The 22,561-nt window shown below is 44.3% G+C and overlaps 1 protein-coding gene across 3 annotated transcripts; it reads right to left on the bottom strand.

Annotated features, from left to right (window-relative positions):
- On the bottom strand, window positions 1-19,471 carry LOC120317833 (proteasome subunit beta type-9-like). 3 transcript variants are annotated; one of them, XM_039364744.1, is made up of 6 exons: window positions 19,366-19,471; window positions 10,737-10,804; window positions 8,869-9,000; window positions 4,658-4,784; window positions 2,591-2,732; window positions 1-141 (listed from the first exon to the last, which is right to left on the bottom strand). In XM_039364744.1, exons 1-6 carry the CDS (start codon window positions 19,399-19,401, stop codon window positions 14-16), a joined length of 633 nt encoding a protein of 210 aa, XP_039220678.1. In that variant the 5' UTR covers window positions 19,402-19,471; the 3' UTR covers window positions 1-13. The 3 variants fall into 3 exon arrangements, with proteins under 3 accessions (XP_039220678.1, XP_039220676.1, XP_039220677.1); XM_039364742.1 differs by having other exon boundaries at window positions 2,564-2,732; XM_039364743.1 differs by having other exon boundaries at window positions 2,560-2,732.
- Between the last annotated feature and the right edge of the window lie 3,090 nt (window positions 19,472-22,561).

Here is a 22,561-nt window from a genome sequence, read left to right on the forward strand (position 1 = left end):
TTGAGAAGCAAATTCATTCATTGTAAAATTTAGGGAGGTCATCTCCTAAAACAGCTTCTTCCTTGACGCCGTCTTTGGTGATGGTGACGAGGTAGATGATGCCCCCGCTGGAACCATCCCGGACCATTGCCAAGGCAATAGCTGAAGAAGGGAACAAAAGGGTTAAAATCAGCCATGGAGCAGTCGATTGGACCAAAATAAAGAGATAAGGCAGAGCTACACCAATCCCGTTCAAGAGAAGGTAACTTGGCTCTTCCCAGGTGTGAACATTCTCCAGTCAGCTAAGCGCCCACCCGCCACATGTCCTGACTTCATCTGAGAAACAAACAAGTTCTTGTCCTTCTCAAAAGAGGAAGCTGGAATTTTGCCATTGTTCCTATTAGTTTCGTTTCCAAGAAGCTTCCTGACTTTGCATGAGGCCCATATGTTTTCTTAGAACAGGGGTCTTCAAACTTGGCCTCTTTATGACTTGTGGACTTCAACTCCCAGAATTCCTCAGCCAGGTCACTTCCAACTATTCTATTCTATTCTATTCTATTCTATTCTATTCTATTCTATTCTATTCTATTCTATTCTATTCTATTCTATTCTACTCTACTCTACTCTACTCTACTCTACTCTACTCTACTCTACTCTACTCTACTCTACATAAATGGAGCAAACAAATAAATACACAAGAACTCTTTTCCAGCTCTATTCTAATTCTGAATTCTTCCTCCAGGTTTGAACCCACACTTCTTCCACTGGAAGCGTAGGCACCGGAAAAAACAGCAAAAACCAAGTATTAGATCGCCCAGCCAATGGTTGAAGAGAATGTCCTTGAGTCAGCAGTTGCTAAGTAGCTTCAGTTACGGAGGTTTACAGCAAGTGGGGATTCCCCTGCCAACTGTGGAGCAGCTTACCGGCGCCCCCCTGGAGGTGGAAAGATGCAACGAGCGACATTGACGGGCATCTCGGCTTTTTCTAGGAAAGAGCTTCTATTTCAAAGAATAGAATTTTTTATTGGCCAAGTGTGATAGGACACACAAGGAATTTGTCTCCGGTGCATAAGCTCTCAAGTGTACATACAAGCAATAAGTGATTAATCAGGATCATAGTCACCGTAAAAATACATTCATCATAAATCATAAGATGCAACACTTAGTGATAGTCCTAGGATACTAAATAAGCAGTAAACACAAATCGTACTAGGATACTAAATAAAACAATATAAATCGTAAGATACGAGCAACAAAGTTATAGTCCTAAGTAGATAGGTAATAGGAAAGATGAGAATAATAATAGCAATACAGCTTTGCTAGATAGTTTGACAAGTGTTGTGGGAATTAGTTGTTTAACAGAGTGATGGCATGGGGGGGGGGAACCTTGTCTGTGTCTACTTCAGGTGTGCAAAGAGGACCACCATCAAGCAAGGGGGATGGACTCAATGGCAATGGGGGCGTCGTGGGAAGAATTGAAGCACTAGGCCAGGGGTAGGCAGCCTTGGCTCTTTTATAACTCGTGGACTTCAACTCCCAGAATTCCTGAGCCAGCATGGTTCAGCTTGGAAACCTCTCCCTTTCCCCTCAGCGTGACTGGCTCAGGAATTCTGGGAGTTGAAGTCCACGAGTCATCAAAGAGCCAAGGTTGCCTACCCCCTGGTCTAGTGTAGAGGTAGGCAACCTTGGCTCTTTTATGACTGTGAACTTCAACTCCCAGAATTCCTGAGCCAGCCATGCTGAGGGGAAAGGGAGAGGTTTCCAAGCTGAGCTATGCTGGCTGAGGAATTCTGGGAGTTGAAGTCCACCAGTCATAAAGCGGCCTAGGCCTAGGCCAGAGGTAGGCAACCTTGGCTCTTTTATGACTGTGGACTTCAACTCCCAGAATTCCTGAGCCAGCCATGCTGAGGGGAAAGGGAGAGGTTTCCAAGCTGAGCTATGCTGGCTGAGGAATTCTGGGAGTTGAAGTCCACCAGTCATAAAGCGGCCTAGGCCTAGGCCAGAGGTAGGCAACCTTGGCTCTTTTATGACTGGTGGACTTCAATTCCCAGAATTCCTGAGCCAGCCATGCTGAGGGGAAAGAGAGAGGTTTCCAAGCTGAGCCATGCTGGCTCAGGAATTCTGGGGGTTGAAGTCTACGAGTCATAAAAGAGCCAAGGTTGCCTACCCCTGCACTAGGCTATGGACAGATCATTTTAGAAAAACTCTGTGTGGTCAATAAGAGTCGAAAATGACTTGATCGCACACAATCAGTTAATCTATCGGTTGATAGTGGAATCTATTGATCGATAGTCCACTGATCTATCGATCAGTGAAATAGCTTGCCTTCCGAAGTTGTAGGTACTCCATCCCTGGCAGTTTTTAAGAAAAGACTGGACAGCCACTTCTCTGGAAGGGAATAGGATCTCCTGCTTGAGCATGGGGTTGGACTAGAAGACCTCCAAGGTCCCTTCCAACTCTGTTATTCTATTCTATTTTACGATGCCCTGAACCATGATACACGCTGCGGTTTGTAAGCTTATGACAGTTGGTCCTGCTTTTGAAAAAAAAGGGGATTCTGGCAGTTTCATCTCATCCTCACCGACCCAGAATGGACACAACCGGATAGATACTGTTTTTGGTGAACTGACGACATTCTTCCCGACTCATGCCAGATTTGTAGGCAGAATCCACATAACCGTAAATGAAGGTACTTCCTGACCCCCCAATGGAAAAGGGCTGCCGGTTCAACATTCCTCCCAGTGTACTGTAAACCTGTCAGAATAGAAGGAAAGGATGAATCCTGCTTCGTGGTGCAAACTCATCAGCAAATTGAAACATTGTGGCTAGAATATATTCACCATGCATTAGAATAGAGTAGAGTAGAGTAGAGTAGAGTAGAGTAGAGTAGAAAAAGGATAGATAGAAAGAATAGAATAGAGCAGAGTACAGTAGAATAAGGATAGATCAGTAGTTCTCAACCTGTGGGTCGGGACCCCATTTGGGGTCGAACGACCATTTCACGGCGGTCGCCAAACAACGCAGCCCGCCATTTTCCCCCCCTTTTCCTTAGCTGTGCTACTCCCTTTTATTCTATTGGCTTTCGAACGCCAATAGAATAGACTCTCTTGAATAGAGTCTAATTCTATTGGCTTTCAAAAGCCAATAGGAATTGTCCAGGCTGTCTCTGCCCTGCTGAGCCCGCCCAAAGTCCCATTCTGCAAACAGTGCTGCACCAGTTGAGTAGTCCTTGACTTACGACCAGTTGAGTAGTCCTCAACTTACGACCGGTTGGGGGGGGTCGCGGCATTAAAAAGGTTGAGAACCACTGGAATAGATAGAAAGAACAGAGTAGAGTAGAGAAACAGAAACAGAATAGAATAGAACAGAATAGAACAGAATAGGAGGACTATCTGTAATTAGCCTGAGAAATGTGATGTTGTCAAAGAAACCAAGGTTTCTAAACATCGAATTCTCCCCACCTGTATTATAACCAGAAGCAGCTGCGTAGGTGAGAAGCAGTGTCGTGTACTGGTTAAAGCATTAGGCTAGAAACTGGGAGTCTAGTCTTCTAGGCCTGGCTTAGGCACAAAAGCCAGCTGCGTGGCCTTGGAACAGTCAGTTTCTCTCAGCCAAGAAAACTGTAGCCAAGAAAACTGCAGGGACTTACCCAGGCAGGCTCCATGAGATGGAGGAGGAGGAGGAGGAGGAGGAGGAGGAGGAGGAGGAGAAGAAGAAGAAGAAGAAGAAGAAGAAGAAGAAGAAGAAGAAGAAGAAGAAGAAGAAGAAGAAGAAGAAGAAGAAGAAGAAGAAGAAGAAGAAGAAGAAGAAGAAGAAGAAGAAGAAGAAGAAGAAGAAGAAGAAGAAGGCAGCTAAGTGGCATTGTGTAGAAAGAATTACCGCATATCCCCAAAAATAAGAGCCAACGTGATTTTTCAGGACACTTGTAATATAAGCCCCACCCCAAAAATAACCCCCCGTTAAGATTGTCAGCCAGACGGATGCATTTAGTACCGTATTTCCCCCCAAACAAGACCTAACCGGAAAATAAGTCCTAATGTGTCTTTTGGAGCAAAAATTAATATAATTAATTATTTTCAGGGAAACACAGTGGGGAGGGGGTCTTAATAGGTTATCAGCTGGACTTGATTAGAATACTGCATCCAGTTTTGATCACCATATTATAAAAAAAAGATGGAAAGAGCGCATCAAATTTATAGCAAAGGTTATGAGGAGGTTGGAGGCTAAAACATATGAAGAATGGTTGCGGAAATTGGGTTTGTCTAGTGCAAAGAAGGACTAGGGACGACACGATAGCAGCGTTTCATAGTTGAGAGGCTGCCACAAAGAAGAGGGGGAGAGTCAACCTATTTTCCGAAACATCCGAAGGCAAGACGACAAAAGAATGGACGGAAACTAATCAAGGAGAGAAGCAACCAGGAATTAACGGAGAAACTTCCTAACAGTGAGGACAATCAACCAGTGGAACAGCTTTGCCTTCAGACGTTGTGGGTGCTTCATCACTCAAGGTTTTAAAGAAGAGACTGGATAGCCACTTGTCTGAAATGATATAAGATCTCCTGCTTATGCAGGGGGCTGGACTAGAAGACCTCCAAGGTCCCTTCCAGCTCTGTCAATAGATTGATCCATATTTGACCACCGAGCAGCCTCTTCTCCAAAGCCCCCCCCACTAGACCTACCTGCCCACCCTTCTGGGGGTCCCATCCAGCCACCAGGAGGTGGGCCGAGAGTTCCGGGTGCTTGTAGCTGAGGGATTTCACCAAGGTGGCTGCAGTCAGGACCCGCGGCTGCATCTCCATCTCCAGGCTGTGGGGAGAAGGGAAAAGGCTGAGCATGCTCAGTTGTGCCTCAGTTTCTCTCTGTGTGTTTTGCAGTTTGGAAGAGCAGGTCCAAAGTGGATCTCCTGAAGATCTTGGACTTCTCCGGTCACTTGTGAGGAAAGCTGCGACTCCAGTTTCTGGGCACATTTTAGCCAGGGCTTCTGAGGGGTCATTTACACAACACTTTTAATCTGGATTAAACCCATTTTCTGGGCTTTGTCCTTTGTACAACAAAGAGGCTGGATTTGCCTACCATGCTAAGCCCCCACCTAAGTAGCCCTGACTAAAATTGACCACAGGTAGCCCCAAATGTATCTGGCTAAGTGAGAAATTTGTTAAGAAATTCGGCAAGAAAGGTAGTAAAATGGAGCGAAACTCACTTCGCAAATGTCTCACTTAACCACGTAAATTTGGAACTCCGTTGTGCTTGTAAATAGAGGACTACCTGTATATCGACTCAGAAGGAAGTGTTATTTGCAAGGGGATTTAATTTAATTCCTAATGTGTATAAAGGACCAGATTCTTCTACCATCGCTGGGTCCTAATTTCTGTGGATTTTCCATTTGTTTCCTGACGATTCGAAGTGAGTGCATGAGGATTATTAAAAAAAAAATTTGTTTCTTTGGCTCTTCTGGATTAGTAAAAATAAATTGAGGGATGGGTTTTAATCACGTTTAAGAAGTTTAAGAAATTGTGGCTAGGTATGGTGAAGAGAATAGATGGGGAAGAAATGGAGGTAGTGACAGATTTTATTTTTCTGGGCTCCAAGATCACCTCAGATGGGGACTGCAGCCAAGAAATTAAAAGACGCTTGCTCCTGGGGAGGAAAGCTATGGCAAATCTAGACAGCATACTAAAAAGCAGAGACATCACCCTGCCAACAAAAGTGCGTATAGTCCAGGCCATGGTTTTCCCAGTTGCAATGTATGGCTGTGAAAGTTGGACCATAAGAAAGGCTGAGCGCCAAAGAATGGAGGCCTTTGAACTATGGTGCTGGAGAAGACTCCTGCGAGTCCCTTGGACTGCAAGGCGTTCAAACCGGTCAGTCCTAGAAGAGATCAACCCCGACTGCTCTTTAGAAGGCCAGATCCTGAAGTTGAAACTCAAATACTTTGGCCACCTAATGAGAAGGAAGGACTCACTGGAGAAGGGCCTAATGCTGGGAAAGATTGAGGGCAATAGAAGAAGGGGACGACAGAGAATGAGATGGCTGGATGGAGTCACTGAAGCAGTAGGTGTGAACTTAAATGGACTCCAGAAGATGGTAGAGGACAGGAAGGCCTGGAGGAACGTTGTCCATGGGGTCGCGATGGGTCGGACACGACTTCGCAATTAACAACAACAAATGGTGAAGAGAGTGTAGAGGAGAAGGTTAGGTTCTTTGTCTTCCCCACCTGTAAAATGGGTATAATCATCACTATGAAGATGCAGTAAGTCTATTTATGCTTCCCTCTTAAAAAAAAAAGCAATTGGCACCATTTGGGCTGTAATTGTTCTCCCACTCACTCGGGAGAAAAATCCCCTGAACTGCCTTGCAAATGGCAATCTGAAAATAAACGAAGCAGACTTTGGAAGGGAAAAGACTGCAGGCAACGTCCAAGGTAGCTACAGGGTTCCTGGCCTCCGTTGTCGGTACTTTCCAACTCCTGCTCCAGGGAGCATTTGATGCCCTGATTGGAGCCAATGGGATCCAGCGTTTGGCAGCTGCCTTTTCTGGGAAATCAAGTGATAGAAAAGAAGCAGCAGTTTTATAATGGCCACCAGGGGGGGCGATGCTGCCCGTTCTGGGAAATCAAGTGATAGAAAAGAAGCGCCATTTTTATCGTGGCCACCAGGGGGCGATGCTGCCTCAGTAAAGTTTTCTCCACCAAGGACAGGGTGAGCTGGAAAGTTTGACTCTCTCAGAGATACACCAAGGAATAAATAAATTATTGGGTTTACTGATACAAGGATTGCTTGAGGCACATTTGTCCCTATTCAGAGGGGAAGGAGAGAAGGCTTTCTTGTTCCCGGAGGGCCAGGGAAAAACATTTCTCTTTCGCTTTTCTGACATGAGGCTCAGCTCATGAGGCAGAAGAAACGAGGGATGGAAACTAATCAAGGAGAGAAGCAACCTGGAATTAAGGAGAAATTTCCTAACGGTGAGGACAATTAACCAGGGGAGCAACTTGCCTTCGGCAGTTGTAGGTGCTTCATCACTGGAGGTTTTTAAGAAGAGACCAGACAGTCACTTGTCTCAAATGGTGTAGGTTCTCCTGCTTGAGCAGGGGGTTGGACTAGAAGACCTCCAAGGTCCCTTCCAGCTCTATTTTGATTAATTAAGCTTATAACAAGATGAAAGTGGTGTGGTGTGGCGTGGCATGGTATGGCATTAGAATAGAATAGAATAAAATAATAATAGAATAGAATAGAATAGAATAGAATAGAATAGAATAGAATAGAATAGAATAGAATAGAATAGAATAGAATAGAATAGAATAGAATAGAAAATATGGAATGGAATGGAATGGAATGGAATGGAATGGAATAGAATAGAATAGAATAGAATAGAATAGAATAGAATAGAATAGAATAGAATAGAATAATAATAAATATAATAATTAGAATAGAATAGAATAATAATAAAATAGAATAGAACAGAACAGAATAATAATAGAATAGGAATAGGAATAGGAATAAGAATAAGAATAGATAGAATAACAATAGAATAGAATAATAATAAATAGAATAGAATAGAATAGAATAATAATAGAATAGGAATAGGAATAGGAATAGGAATAGAATAATAATAGAATAGGAATAGGAATAATAATAGAATAGAATAGAATAACAATAGAATAGAATAATAATAAATAGAATAATTAGAATAGAATAGAATAGAATAGAATAGAATAGAATAGAATAATAATAGAATAGGAATAGGAATAAGAATAGAATAGAATGGAATGGAATGGAATGGAATAATAGAGTTGAAAAGGGACTTGGAGGTCATCTAGTTCAACCCCCTGCTCAGGCAGGAAACCCTATCCCATTTCAGACAAATGGCTGTCCAATCTCTTTTCAAAAACTTCCAGGGTTGGAGCATTCACAACTTCTGGAGGCAGGTTGTTCCACCGGTTAATTGTTCTAATGGTCAGGAAATGTCTCCTTAGTTCTAGGTTGCTTCTCTCCTTGATTAGTTTGAGCACAGAGATCGCTTTTTTTTTTTACACCAAAAACTCACAGAGTTCATGGGTAGAAAAACTGCTGCATCTTGAGATTTGGGGGATTTTTAAATGTTAACATACATACAAACACACACACACCAATGTTTCTGCTATTTGCTTTTAGGCTTCGTAGTGTGTATTTCCTGACTTTCAGAAAGGAGTCTCTGAAAAGATACGACACACACGAAGATCCCCTGAAAATGATCCTCTATATAAAGGAGACTTTTGTGTTTACTGAACAATGAAGAAGCAGGGCTGGGCACAGAGGTCAAGATGGTGGTGAGGAATGTATTGTCCGATGACTGCCTTGATGGCTAATTTCCACTCTTCCACTCTCTTTGCCTGTTCATTCCTGATCACCACTGATCAGAAGTGCATCATGCTTACACTATCTTGATCAAGGATCTTCAAACTTGACAACTTTAAGACTTATGGACTTCAACTCCCAGAATTCTGGGATTTGAAGTCCCAAGTCATAACAGGGCCAACTTTGAAGGCCCTTGATCTAGATCAAGGGTCTTCAAACTTGGCAACTTTAATACTTGTGGACTTCAACTCCCAGGATTCCTCAGCCAGCCAGGGAGTTGAAGTCCACAAGTCTTAAAGTTGCCAAGTTTGAAGACCCTTGATCTACAAGATCCTACTTTATGCTCTGCTGATATCTCTTCCTCCTTCTCACTTTGCATCAACCCCTCCCCTCTAGGCCACCCCGGGATCTGAAACCTGCCAGTTGGTGCCCCTTGAGTGTGCTTTCCTTTCAAGGATCAGAAGATGGGCAGATCTAGAGACTACTCTGAGGTTGGGCTTCCGTGAAAGAGGAGGACCCTGGTGGGCTCCGTTGAGCAGCTCCTTAGACTTCCTCACCTGTGGAGCTCCAGCTGGTAATTGATCAGGTCAACGATGGCCTGAGCATCAGCTGCGGAGCCAGAGAGTGCGCAGTAAATCCGGTCATGCAGGGGTTCTAGCTTGTTGAAGAAGCAGTTGACCACCGACTCCCTGGAAAGAGGAAGACAAGACATTGAAAGCATTCAGGACAGAATGGAATGGAATGGAATGGAAGGGAAGAGGAGAGGAGAGGAGAGGAGAAGAGAAGAGAAGAGAAGAGAAGAGAAGAGAAGAGAAGAGAAGAGAAGAGAAGAGAAGAGAAGAGAAGAGAAGAGAAGAGAAAGGAATATAATATGATATGATATGATATGATATGATATGATAATATAATATAATATAATATAATGGAAGGGAAGAGAACAGAACAGAACAGAAATAGATATAGAAATAGAAATGAAATGGAAGGGAAATAGAATAGAAATAGAAATAGGAATGGAATGGAATGGAATGGAATAGAATAGAACAGAATAGAATAGAATAGAATAGAATAGAATAGAACAGAACAGAACAGAACAGAATAGAACAGAACAGAATAGAAAATATGGAATGGAACAGAACGGAACGGAACAGAACAGAATAGAATATGGAATAAGAACAGAATAGAATAGAATGGAATGGAATGGAATGGAATAGAATAGAATAGAATAGAATAGAATAGAATAGAATAGAATAGAATAGAATAGAATAGAACAGAATAGAAAATATGGAATGGAACAGAACGGAACGGAACGGAACAGAATAGAATATGGAATAAGAACAGAATAGAATAGAATAGAATAGAATAGAATAGAATAGAATAGAATAGAATAGAATAGAATAGAATAGAAAATATGGAATGGAACAGAATGGAACGGAACGGAACAGAACAGAACAGAATAGAATTCTTTATTGGCCAAGTGTGATCGGACCCATAAGGAATTAGTCTCCGGTCCATAAGATCTCAGTGTACATACAAGCAGTAAGTGATAAATCATGACCATCATCATCATAAAAACGCATTCATGAGAAATCATAAGATACAACACTTAGTGATAATCATAGGACACCAAATAAGCCATCAAGCTAAATCATACTGGGATATTAAATAAAACAATTAATATAAATCGCAGGAGACAGAGGGAGAACAAGGTCCTCCACGTGATCATTTTACCACACTTCTGTCGTGGTGCACTTCCCATACTTCACACAGCCAGCAAGACTGGGCTGGTCAGCCTAAGAAGGCTCCTCCCTGCCTCTCCCTACTTTGCAAAGCAGGTGTTCTCCCCTTCCCCACCAACAGCTGCGTGTGAAATTCACCTGCCAGCAAGATCACCTGACCTGCGTGGGCACTTCCATTTCTCTTTGGTTAAATCCAAGGTCTCCAAATCTGACAACTTAAAGACTTGCAGACTTCAACTCCCAGAATTCCCCCCAACCGGCACACTGGGAATATGCTTTAAATCAGGTGTCTTCAAACTTGGCGTATGCTGGCTGAGGAATTCTGGGAGTTGAAGTCCACAAGTCATAAAAGGGCCCCGTTTGAAGACCCCTGTTTTAAGGCGCTGCCTTAAATCTCACCTAGTTTCATTTCATGGTAGCACCAAGCCAACTTTGGCTGATCTGGAAAGGTTCCGGTTAATACTTGGATGGGGGACCACTAGGAAATCCCACGGAGGAGAATTAGACTGGGTGGTTGAGGAAAAATACCCTGGAATAAGGCAAGAGCAAATGACCTCTTGATTATCTAAAAAAAAACTCTTTGGGCCTGTCCCTCAGGTCACCAAGAGTTGATCCGAAGGAGACTTTCCTCTCTCTCTTCTGGGCAATGCAAGATATTACACCTTTTCTCACATTCACTCAGACCTTACCCTGCAGAAACACGGGAGTCGGAGCCCAGGACGACCCCACCATCAAACTCCACAGCCATGATGGTGGTCTGTAGAGGAGAAGAGAACAAGTGTTATTTGTAGAGTGGAAGAGAAGTATCAGCACTATGAGGCAGTTCCTAGTGCAGAGCAACAAAGATGATCAGGGGACTGGAGGCTAAAACATATGAAGAACGGTTGCTGGAATTGGGCATGTCTAGTTTAATAAAGAGAAGGACTAGGGGGTGACATGATAGCCGTGTTCCAATTTCTCAGGGGTTGCCCCAGAGAAGAGGGAGTCAAGCTATCCTCCAAAGCACCTGAAGGCAGGACAAGAAGCAACGGATGGGAACTAATCAAGGAGAGAAGCAACCTAGAACTATGGAGAAACTTCCTGACACTTAGAACAATTAACCAGTGGAACCACCTGCCTCCAGAAGTTATGAATGCTCCAACACTGGAAGTTTTTAAGAGGAGACTAAACAATCATTTGTCTGAAATGGTATAGGGTTTCCTGCCTGAGCAGGGGGTTGGACTAGATGGCCTCCAAGGTCCCTTCCAACTATTCTATTCTATTCTATTCTATTCTATTCTATTCTATTCTATTCTATTCTATTCTAAATTCTATTCTATTCTATTCTATTCTAAATTCTATTCTATTCTATTCTAAATTCTATTCTATTCTATTCTATTCTATTCTATTCTATTCTACTCTACTCTACTCTACTCTATTCTATTGAGAAATGGACGTCTTTTATTACCTTTTTTGTTGCTTTGGGAACTATTCTTCCCTCTCTTCATCATCTCTTTACTTTCTTCAAGAGAGGAGTGGATGAGAGACACCTTGCGCCACTAAGGAAAAGTGCTCTCTGTTTTCCCAGCACCTGGTGCAGCCTGTGTCAAAGTTCTCGTGTCGCCCAAGCAAGACCTCGCACACACTTGGTTCCTCCTTGGTGTTTAGTCCCCAAGCCAGAGGGACAACTGATGATTGCACAAATATGGTTGAGTTCCATCAGCCACAGCCGGAGAAAAATTGAAGGGAGGTGTAATGACCAGTGATGAATGATTACAGCATTGTATTTATCTTATGAGGTTTTATACAGTTCTGTCTTTTAACCTTGTAAGCCTCTCAGAGTTACCATGTTGTAAGATGGGCGGCTAATAAATTTTATGAATGAATGCATGCATGCATGCATGCATGCATGATAATGGAAGTTAGAATGCAATAATACCCGGCTGGTTGTGGGCTACCCACCATTATAGACAAAAGAACAGGGACTCCAGTTGCGTTATCTACATGTTGTGTCCTCGCATGGGAAGCCAACAGTATCCTGGAGAGGCTGCAGCTGCATGACAGGGTGAAAAAGAGCACACCTGCAGCCTGGGACATGCCTCCATGCTCAGCTGTCACAGAAGTCAGGGGGGCAGCGGTGTCAGGATTCCCCTGGGGTCCATGAGGCCAGTGTCCCAGATAGCTACTTTCCTGGGCTGGAGAGATATGGCAATAATTTTTCAAGCCATGGTTACAGCTCATCTCGACCCCCACATCAGGCCCCAAGTAAGGCGACCTTTAACAGGTGCAAAATGTACAGGTGGATTGCCAATGGGTGCAAAGTAGTGGGCCAGATTTAATGCCTGTATTAAAGGATCCTTGAGAAAACCAGGTCGTCACTGGGAGACGAAAATGACTCGAATCAGAATCGGAATCAAATTAGAGCTGGAAGGGACCTTGGAGGTCTTCTAGTCCTGCCCCCTGCTCAGGCAGGAGACCCTATATACCATTTCAGACCAGTGGCTGTCCAGTGTCTTCTTTAAAACCTCCAGTGATGAAGCACCCGCCCACATCTGAAGGCAAAGCTGTTCCACTGGTTGATCCTCGCTGTTAGGAAGTTTCTCCTTAATTCCAGGTTGCTTCTCTCCTTGATTAGTTTCCATCCATTGTTTCTTGTCCTGCCGTTTAGTGCTTTGGAGAAGAAGCTTAATGGAACATAATCAATTGAAAACTCCTGTTGTGAACTCCACGTGGTGTCAGCAAGGGCGTCTGACTGGCAAATGCTCAACTCCACCCAGTTGCCCCCGACTCTAACCTGAATGAAGGGATTACATGGTTCTAAAAGGGAGTTCAGCTGAATCAATCGAAAACCCCGTTGAAAAGATCTGTGCGGTTGCCAGTTGGTTTTGTGTAGCTGCCAGCAGCCTGAAAACACAGCCAAGCCACAAATCCAGGCAGGGAATCTCAGCGTTTTGGCAAAGCTGCATCTCCTGCGGTCACGGTTCCGACAGATGAAATGCTTCAAAAGAACTTTGAGGCATCGTTTACCTTAAAGAATCTTTATTTTGAGTAGCACAACATCGGCACTGCATAATGGAAGTCAAAAACTAAATTCCCCTCCTCTGAATACATAGTATCAAAGCACAGTTCCCTCCTCCAATTAACTGTCATAAATCACATTCCCCAATTAGCCTGAAGTGCGGGCTTCCTCTCCAGTTCTCCAGCCAATTCCTTATCAACTCTGGTTACAATAACCTTGATTCTCACACTAGGTTTAGTGTTGCTATGTTTATCGCTCACATCCCCCCTCCCAGCATCATCTAACTCTAAAAGCAAAAGGTAAAAGATGGCTATATTTCCCTCTGTTGTCGATGCAAAAACATCTGATGTTAGCAGCGTTGACACCTGCCTTGTTATCTAATCGGAGCTGGGAAATCCAAGCGCTGAACGTGAGTCATTTTTCCAGCTAAGAAGGGGAATTTGGGTTGGTAGGGAGCCCCGAGGCCGTTCCCCGTGCCACGCTTGGCATGCAGCATGGCAAAAGTCTCTGCGTGCCTGTTGTGGCTTTGCATGGAATTTTACAGTGTGCAGGCTGGTGGAAGGTCCAAAGATCAGCTTTATCGGTGACTTTGCAGCTTCCTTATGGCCAACACAGCCACCCACTGAAACCGTTTTCAGAAAAACCCAGCAGTATTACTAGTCCTCGGCTTATGACTGTCATTGACCCTCAAAATTTTCCTTGCTAAGTGAGACGGTTGCTAAGCGGGTTTTTGCCCCATTTTACTACCTCCCATGCTCCAATTATCTTTTTTAAATAATATTTTATTAATTTTCCAATTTTACATTTAAAAAGCAACGTGGTGACTGGGTTAATCAATAGTTCAGTAACAAAATCTTTAGTGCAAATCTCAGGTTACAACATCAGATATTTCTTCTTTTTTTTCCTTAACCTTTATTGTCTCGTATTCAAGCTAGTACAGTTCTAATTACATCAACTCAATAAAGACACCATTATTACATTTATCAATAATTTTTAGCTTACACATATCTTAATTAGATTCAATCTTCATAAACAATCCATATTCTATTATTAATTTTTACCCAAGTTTTGATCCCTCATCAATATTCCAATTTAACCTTTGATATTTATAATTTTCATACTTTGGGTAACCAAGATTTCCTTTCTCTCACTTCATAACAAAATATAATATCCAAAATACACATTTTATCTATTTGAATGTAATCTTGTTCTATTCCCTAAAAGTTATCTATTTCCCACCATATTAAATCATCTACTTAATAATACAATGTCCCCTTTAATAAATCAAAACCATTATATATATATATATATATATATATATATTACCTGGGTTAATCAATAAATCAAGCATCTTCATAATAATTAATTTTCTTTTCGCTTTTAGCTCTAATGCCCCAATTGTTCAGCGAATCACCGCAGTTATGAAGTTAGCACAGGCACAATTGAGTCCCAAATTTACACCACTAAGTGAGACATTTATGATTTATGAGGTGAATTTTGCCCCAGTTAAATGAATTTTTGCAGTTGTTAAGTTCGTGACATGGTTGCTAAGTCCGATTTTCCCACTGACTTTGCGGGTCAGAAGGTCGCAAAAGGGGAGGACATGACCTTGGGACACTGCAGCCGACGTAAACGTGAGTCAGTTGCCAAGCATCTAAGCCAGTGGTTCTCAACCTTTTTAATGCTGCGACCCCCAACCGGTCATAAGTCGAGGTCTACTCAACCGGTCGTAAGTCGAGGACTACTCAACTGGTGCAGCACCGTTTGCAGAATGGGATTTTGGTGGGCTCAGCAGGGCAGAGACAGCCTGGACAATTCCTATTGGCTTTTGAAAGCCAATAGAATTAGACTCTATTCAAGAGAGTCTATTCTATTGGCTTTCAAAAGCCAATAGACTAAAAGGGAGTAGCACAGCTAAGGAAAAGGGGGAAAAAATGGCGGACTGCGTTGTTTGGCGACCCCCGTGAAATGGTCGTTTGACCCCAAATGGGGTCCCGACCCACAGGTTGAGAACCACTGATCTAAATTTTGATCACATGGTGGTGGGGAATGCTGCATGTTTGAAAAAACGGTCGTGTCGTGTCGTTTCTTTTCTCCAATGCTGTCGTAATTTGAACAGTCACTAAATGAACTGTAGTGAAGTCGAGGACAAGCTGTCCTTGCAGAGAGCCGTTTGTGATAACCAGGGCAGACCGTTTGAGCGACAGGAGAGTTACATTCATTTCCTGGTGGTGCTTCCTCCCCTCCCCCACCGTCTCCCCTACTCTATTTTCCAGGCTTTCGTGGAAGTAGAATCCCCAATAAGAGCTTCATGCTGAGCCAGAAGCAGGAGAGGACCCCAAAGGCTTAGATCTATTGCAGGGGTCCCCAATCTGTGGGCCGCAGCCCGTTAACAGGCCGCAGCCGCTTGGCAACTGGGCCACATGAAGGGATGGCCAGTACACGTGCACATGTGTATGCACTCAAATCCCCACACTTGTGCTAGCGCCCCCCTAAGTGTCCCACCAGCACTAGCACCGCCCGGAGCATCCCACCGGTGCTAGCGCTGCCCCATTTGCAGTACTCGCGACCGCACCCCATTTGCATGTGCGCATGCGCTCATGTGTGGCTGTTTGCATGTGCTTGCACACAGCCATTTGTGTGTGTGCATGCGCTCACATGTGGCCCATTTTTGCACACACACACGGGACTCGTTTTTGCGCACGCACGCAGCGGTGCCTGCCTCCCTTTTCAGGCCGCCAAATCAAAAAGTTTGATCTATTGTATGCAAAACTACATCTTCCACACCTAGTTACAGGGATCCTACAGGGAAGCAAATTACGCAGACAAAATCACACACACCCCTGCAAGAATCATCCCACCACCACCCCATGGAGCTCCCTCCCAGTAAGGATATCAAATATTAGCAGTCTGCTCACTATCCACCATCACAATGGTAAATTTCAGTATAGGTAGTCCTCAAAGTCCCAGCCAATTGCTTCTTGTCTGTTTTATTCAGGTGCTATCAACCAGCTGGCCTACCTTATAGGGTTGTTGTGAGAGGAATGGAATGAGAGCATTTTGACCCTGCAGAAATGGAGCTCAACCAAGGCCTAATTATGGTTTGTAGAAAGATGGAACCTGGTACTAACCGGCCACCAGTGCTTAAATAAATACCATACAGGTAGTCCTTGAACTTACGACCACAATTCAGCCCCCATTTTCTGCCGCTAAGTGAAACATTGGTTGAGTTTTGCCCCATTTGACGACCTTCCTTGCCGTGGTCGTTAAATGAATCATTGTTAGCTGTTAAATGAGTCACGCGGTTTGTTAAGCAAATTTGGCTTCCCTGTCCGCACTGCTCGTCAGAGGGTCGCAAAAGGGGATCACGTGACCCGGGGACACTGCGGCCGTCACAAATACGAGTCAGTTGCCAAGCGTCTGAATTTGGATCATGTGACCCTGGGGATGCTGCAACGGTCGTTAAGTGTGAAAGCTGGTCTTTATTGGAAAAGCATAACTTCGACACTTACATAGTCGAAGCCAAAAACTGGATTCCCCTCCCCTGAGCACATAGTATCAAAGGACAATTCCCTCCTCTGATGGACAGTCATAAATCACATTCTCCAATTAGTTTGAAATGCAGGCTCTCCCTCCAGTTCTCCAGCCTGCCAATTCTTATCATCTCTTATTTCATTAACCTTTGTTCACAGCTGGGTCCAGTTTTATTATGTCTAACTAAACCCCCATGCACATTCCTCCCCCCAGCACCATCTACCTGTAAAAGTAAAACATAAGAAGAAAATGGTTGCATCTCCAACTATTGTCAGAGCAAAAACATCCGATGTTAGCAGCGTTGACAACCGCTCTAACTTTGAACGGTCACTAAACGAACGGTAGTTAAGTCGAGGATTACCTGCATTGTTTTATTTGCATAATTTACAGTTAACACACTTAAAGCACTGGTTTGTTTAGATCAGTGTTTCTCAATCTGGCTGTTCTCCCCGGAGGGCCAGATTCAGTTCTGCCCAGATGGTGCTGGGTTGTGACTGGGTGTGACAAATCTTTAGTGAGGGAGACAAGCTTGCTCCTTCACATTAGAAGGCCTCCGGGGGGGGGGGGATGGGAAATCACTCCAAGCGTGGGCTGCCCATCTTCCAGCCTCAGTTTCTCCATCAGTAAATGGAGTCTCCTGGTTACTTCACGGACATGTCGGTCCTCTTTTGGGGGGGAAGCAGAAGGAAACTCCTTTTTTTTCCGACTGCCTCAGTCTGGGATTTTCTGATGGTCTCCCATTTCCTTTAATGCAGTGGTTCTCAACCTGTGGGTCGGGACCCCATTTGGGGTCAAATGACCATTTCACTGGGGTCACCAAACCATGCTGTCCGCCATTTTTTTCCCTTTTCCCTAGCTGTCCTACTCCCTCTTATTGGTGGCCACACCCACTTGGGGGTCACCGCAACATGGGGAACTGTATTATGGGGTCACGGCATTAGAAAGGTTGAGAATCACTGCTTTAATGTATGCTGAATAGTGTATATCTAAAGTGACAATAAAGTAAGTCAGTCTGTCTGTCTGTCTGTCAGTCTACCTACCTACCTACCTATCTATCTATCGGATGATGCCAGATTTTCTGTAACACCTGGAGCTTTGTGCTTCTAGAGCAAGTGGGATTGACTATTTTGGATGGATAGATAGATAAGATAGATAGATAGATAGATAGATAGATAGATAGATAGATAGATAGATAGGTGGGTAGATAGATAGATAGATAGATAGATAGATAGATAGATAGATAGATAGATAGATAGATAGATAGATAGATAGATAGATAGATGCAATTTATATCTATCCATTCATCCATCCATTCATCCATCCATCCATCCATCTATCCATCCATCTATCTATCTATCTTTTTATCTATCTATCTATCATCTATCTGTCTATCTATTGATCTATATCTAGCATCTGTCTCTCTATCTCTCTATCATTATCTATCTATCTATCTATCTATCTATCTATCTATCTATCTATCTATCTATCTATCTATCTATCTATCTATCGGATGATGCCAGATTTTGTGTAACACCTGGAGCTTTGTGCTTCCAGAGCAAGTGGGATTGACTATTTTGGATGGATAGATAGATAAGATAGATAGATAGATAGATAGATAGATAGATAGATAGATAGATAGATAGATAGATAGATAGATGGGTGGGTGGGTGGGTGGGTGGGTGGGTGGGTAGATAGATAGATAGATAGATAGATAGATAGATAGATAGATAGATAGATAGATAGATAGATAGATAGATAGATAGATTGATAGATAGATAGATGCAATTTATATCTATCCATTCATCCATCCATTCATCCATCCATCCATCCATCTATCCATCTATCTATCCATCCATCTATCTATCTATCTTTTTATCTATCTATCTATCATCTATCTGTCTATCTATCTATTGATCTATATCTAGCATCTATCTCTCTATCATTATCTATCTATCTATCTATCTATCTATCTATCTATCTATTGGATGATGCAGATTTTGTGTGACACCTGGAGCTTTGTGCTTCCAGACCGAGTGGGGTTGACTATTTTGGATAGATAGGTAGGTAGATAGGTAGGTAGGTAGGTAGGTAGGTAGGCAGGCAGGCAGGCAGGCAGACAGACAGACAGGCAGGCAGGCAGGCAGGCAGGCAGACAGACAGAGACAGGTAGGTAGGTAGGAGGTAGGTAGGTAGATAGATGTAATTTATATCTATCCATTCATTCATCCATCTATTGATCTATATGTAGCATCTATCTATCTATCTATCTATCTGTCTGTCTGTCTGTCTGTCTGTCTGTCTGTCTGTCTGTCTGTCTGTCTGTCTGTCTGTCTGCCTGCCTGCCTACCTACCTACCTACCTACCTCTTTCTATTTAGCTATCTAGCTATCTATCACTCTATCATCTCTCTTTTCTCTCTCACCTACCCTACCACCTATCTATCCCTCTCTTTTTCTCTCTCTGTCTCTCTCTCTATCCCTGCTTAGCTTTTCTCATGTTGCCCACCCCGGTGTTGCCGTAACCATTGCACACAAAAAATGGGAGCAGCTGTGACTGGCGGGCGATTGCTCAGCCAAGGTTTGCTTTTCAGGCCAGATTCAGCCTTGCAAGCAGAAAGCAAGCCCTTCAGGTCTCTTGAATTCAAACCGTCTGCCCGACGCAACTTCCTTCTTTGGCCGGCGAGCCCCCTTCCTCTCCGACGCCCCACCTTCCCTTCCTGCTGCAACGTTTGGGGGACCCTGGAGGCTGAACCCCCCCCCCTCCTCTCCTTCTGCAGAGCCACTCACCCCGGTGCTGATCTTGGTTACCCCGCGGTGGTCCATCGCGGCTCCTGTCCCCGAAGCGCTTCCGTGAAAACCCCGGCTTTGAGATCGAAAGTGATAGCGGAGATTCTCCGGGCGCAGCGCCTCCCGCGGACACCAGAGGGCGCCCCGACCTGTCAATCCGTCCCGGAAGAAGCGCCGCGACGGCTGGCGCAGAGCGGGCCTTGAACTACAGCCACTATTATCCCCAGCCGGTTAACCCCAAGGAAGGGAGCGGGGGAAGGGGGCTCGGCGTCGCTTCCCCACGCGCGGGGAATCCGCTTCAGGAAGCTGGCTCCCTGCCAAGGCGGCCTTTTAGAGGAAGGAAAGAAGGCTGAGCCAAGGAGCGCTTTCCAACCACTAGGAAATACTACACGCCTTGCTCCCTGCATAAGTGTACAGGTAGTCCTCGACTTACAACGGTTCGTTTAGTGACCTTTCAAAGTTACAAAGACACCGACAAAAGTGACTCATGCACCCTTTTTCACAGTTACCTTGCAGCATCCCCACGTTCAAAATTTGGACGTTGGGCCACCGGTTCATATTTATGATGGTCGCAGTTTCCCGGGGTCATGGGATCGTCTTTTGCCACCTTCTGACGAGCAAAGTCAAGGGAGGGGGGAGTCAGATTCTCTTAACAACCGGGTGACTAATTCACTTAACAGCTTTGGCAAAAAGGTCGTAAAATGGGGCAAAACTCACTTAAATGTCTCACTTAGCAGCATGAATTCTGGGATCAATTTTGGCTGTACGTCAAGGACTACCTGTACTGATATTAGATGATTGGCATCACCCCCGTGTCGGGCGTGCAGTATCTGGGATCCCTGCCAAGGATGTGAGCCAGCAATCAGCATCCGCTGCGTTCACATGACCCATGTACCCGATTGGCGATTTAACACTTTCTTAAAACAAGAGTTTGAATACGCTGAGCCCCCCCCCCCAAAGGACGAAGCTCAGTACAGCACCATACTTTGGCCTGGTTTGTGCACATGCAACCACAACATTAATGATCTTTACCCGACTTGTGTGAATGCGACCATGATGTAATTCTTGCTCACTTGGCAGAAGCTCATTCAGATTTGGCCTCCTTCTTGGGCAGGGGTGTCAAACTGCCGGCCCGCGGACCAGATGCTTCATAGCGAAACCACGCCCATCCCATTGCCGGCAATGGAAAAAAAGTCACGATACGTCACGTCACATCATGTAACATTGCGAGTTTGACACCCCTGTTTGGGGGGCTGGGTGAAAATGTAAACCTCCTGGCTACATTTCTCCATCCCACCCCTCCCAGTAGGTAATACATTACATTTCTCCTTTCTTTGTATAAGAGTAGATCCTTCTTTAGTCACAGATTTTATCTTCCTGGGCTCCAAGATGACTACAGATGGGGACTGCAGCTCTTCTGGATTAGTAAAAATAAATTGAGGGATGGGTTTTAATCACGTTTAAGAAGTTTAAGAAATTATGGCTAGGTATGGTGAAGAGAATAGATGGGGAAGAAATGGAGGTAGTGACAGATTTTATTTTTCTGGGCTCCAAGATCACCGCAGATGGGGACTGCAGCAAAGAAATTAAAAGATGCTTGCTCCTGGGGAGGAAAGCTATGGCAAATCTAGACAGCATACTAAAAAGCAGAGACATCACCCTGCCAACAAAAGTGGGTATAGTCCAGGCCATGGTTTTCCCAGTTGCAATGTATGGCTGTGAAAGTTGGACCATAAGAAAGGCTGAGCGCCAAAGAATTGAGGTCTTTGAACTATGGTGCTGGAGAAGACTCCTGCGAGTCCCCTGGACTGCAAGATGATCAAACCGGTCAGTCCTAAAGGAGATCAACCCTGACTGCTCTTTAGAAGGCCAGATCTTGAAGTTGAAACTCAAGTAATTTGGCCACCTGATGAGAAGGAAGGATTCACTGGAGAAGGGCCTAATGCTGGGAAAGATTGAGGGCAATTGAAGAAAGGGAGGACAGAGAATGAGATGGCTGGATGGAGTCACTGAAGCAATAGGCGTGAGCTTAAATGGACTCCAGAAGATGGTAGAGGACAGGAAGACCTGGAGGAATGTTGTCCATGGGGTCGCAATGGGTCGGACAGGCCTTCGTAACTAACAACAAAGCTCCCTCTTTTCTAGCAGGTTTTTTTTTTTTTTGCCTTCAAAAAGTATTGATTCCTGACGGCTACCAAGCCTAGTCTTTGCAGTTTTCCAGAAGTGGTTTGCCATTGTCTCCTTCCTAGGGCTGAGAGAGAGTGACTGGCCCAAGATTGCACAGCTGGCTTCCTATCTAAGGCTGGATTAGTCTTCAGAGTCTCCCACTTACTATCAGGTGCCTTAACCATTACATCAAACTGGTTCTAGGCAATTCTTTGGATCCTAACAAAGATCCTGTCTAACTGGCAACTGTGGTGAGGGGGAGGGGGCAGGGATGTCCTTGAGGTGCGGGCAAAAGAGTCAAAATGGCGGCCTCGCCTTTCAAAACTTTGCTTTTTTTCAACTGAGGCTTTTCCGTCTTTGAAGCCAAGGTGCTGCTTAGCTTTTGTTTTTTAAAGGCATCCCATCTAACTCTCCTGTTGATGCGGGAAGACAAGAGTGTCTCTGAGCGGCTACAGAGGGCATAGAAATTCCTTACCGAAGACTTGACCTGGAAAGTTAGGAGGAGGAGGAGGAGCAGCAGAAGGAACGTGTGACTTGGGGGGGGTGGCCAGCACACGCAAATAAGAGGGCGTGGATAGCGGGCCAAGATCTGATACATGTGGACACGTGTGTATGCGCAGGGGTAGGCAACCTTGGCTCTTTTATGACTCGTGGACTTCAATACCCAGAATTCCTGAGCCAGCCATGCTGAGGGGAAAGGGAGAGGTTTCCAAGCTGAGCCATGCTAGCTCAGGAATTCTGGGAGCTGAAGTCCACGAGTCATAAAAGAACCAAGGTTGCCTACCCCGATAGATTGTAGTCTATAGAAAAAGGGGGATTCCTTCCTTGGGTGTCATCACTAGAATACAGACAACAGAACGGTCCAATAAATTGGCCCGAAGAAATCCTCAAAGAATTTATTGCTTCCATATTGATTTAATAATCTATCAATTTGATGGACGGATGCCTGCTCTCCAGCTCTTTCCTTTCCTCACATTTGCGGTGTCCTTTCACAAGTCTTCCCCCTCCCGCTTCCTCTCCCTCTCCGCCT

Source organism: Crotalus tigris, unplaced genomic scaffold (genome assembly GCF_016545835.1).
Source record: "Crotalus tigris isolate CLP2741 ecotype Arizona unplaced genomic scaffold, ASM1654583v1 scf7180000019840.826796, whole genome shotgun sequence".
Taxonomy (NCBI): domain Eukaryota; kingdom Metazoa; phylum Chordata; class Lepidosauria; order Squamata; family Viperidae; genus Crotalus; species Crotalus tigris.

What these genes read in the sequence shown, in the direction of transcription:
- LOC120317833 (XM_039364742.1), bottom strand. Translation starts at nt 19,401, where the DNA reads ATGGACCACCGCGGGGTAACCAAGATCAGCACCGGG. An exon ending in ACCCCCAGAAGGGTGGGCAG is followed by an intron (nt 2,733 to 4,657) that starts GTAGGTCTAGTG and finishes CTATTCTGACAG; the next exon opens with GTTTACAGTACACTGGGAGG. An exon ending in TCCGGTTGTGTCCATTCTGG is followed by an intron (nt 142 to 2,563) that starts GTCGGTGAGGAT and finishes TCCCTTCTTCAG; the next exon opens with CTATTGCCTTGGCAATGGTC.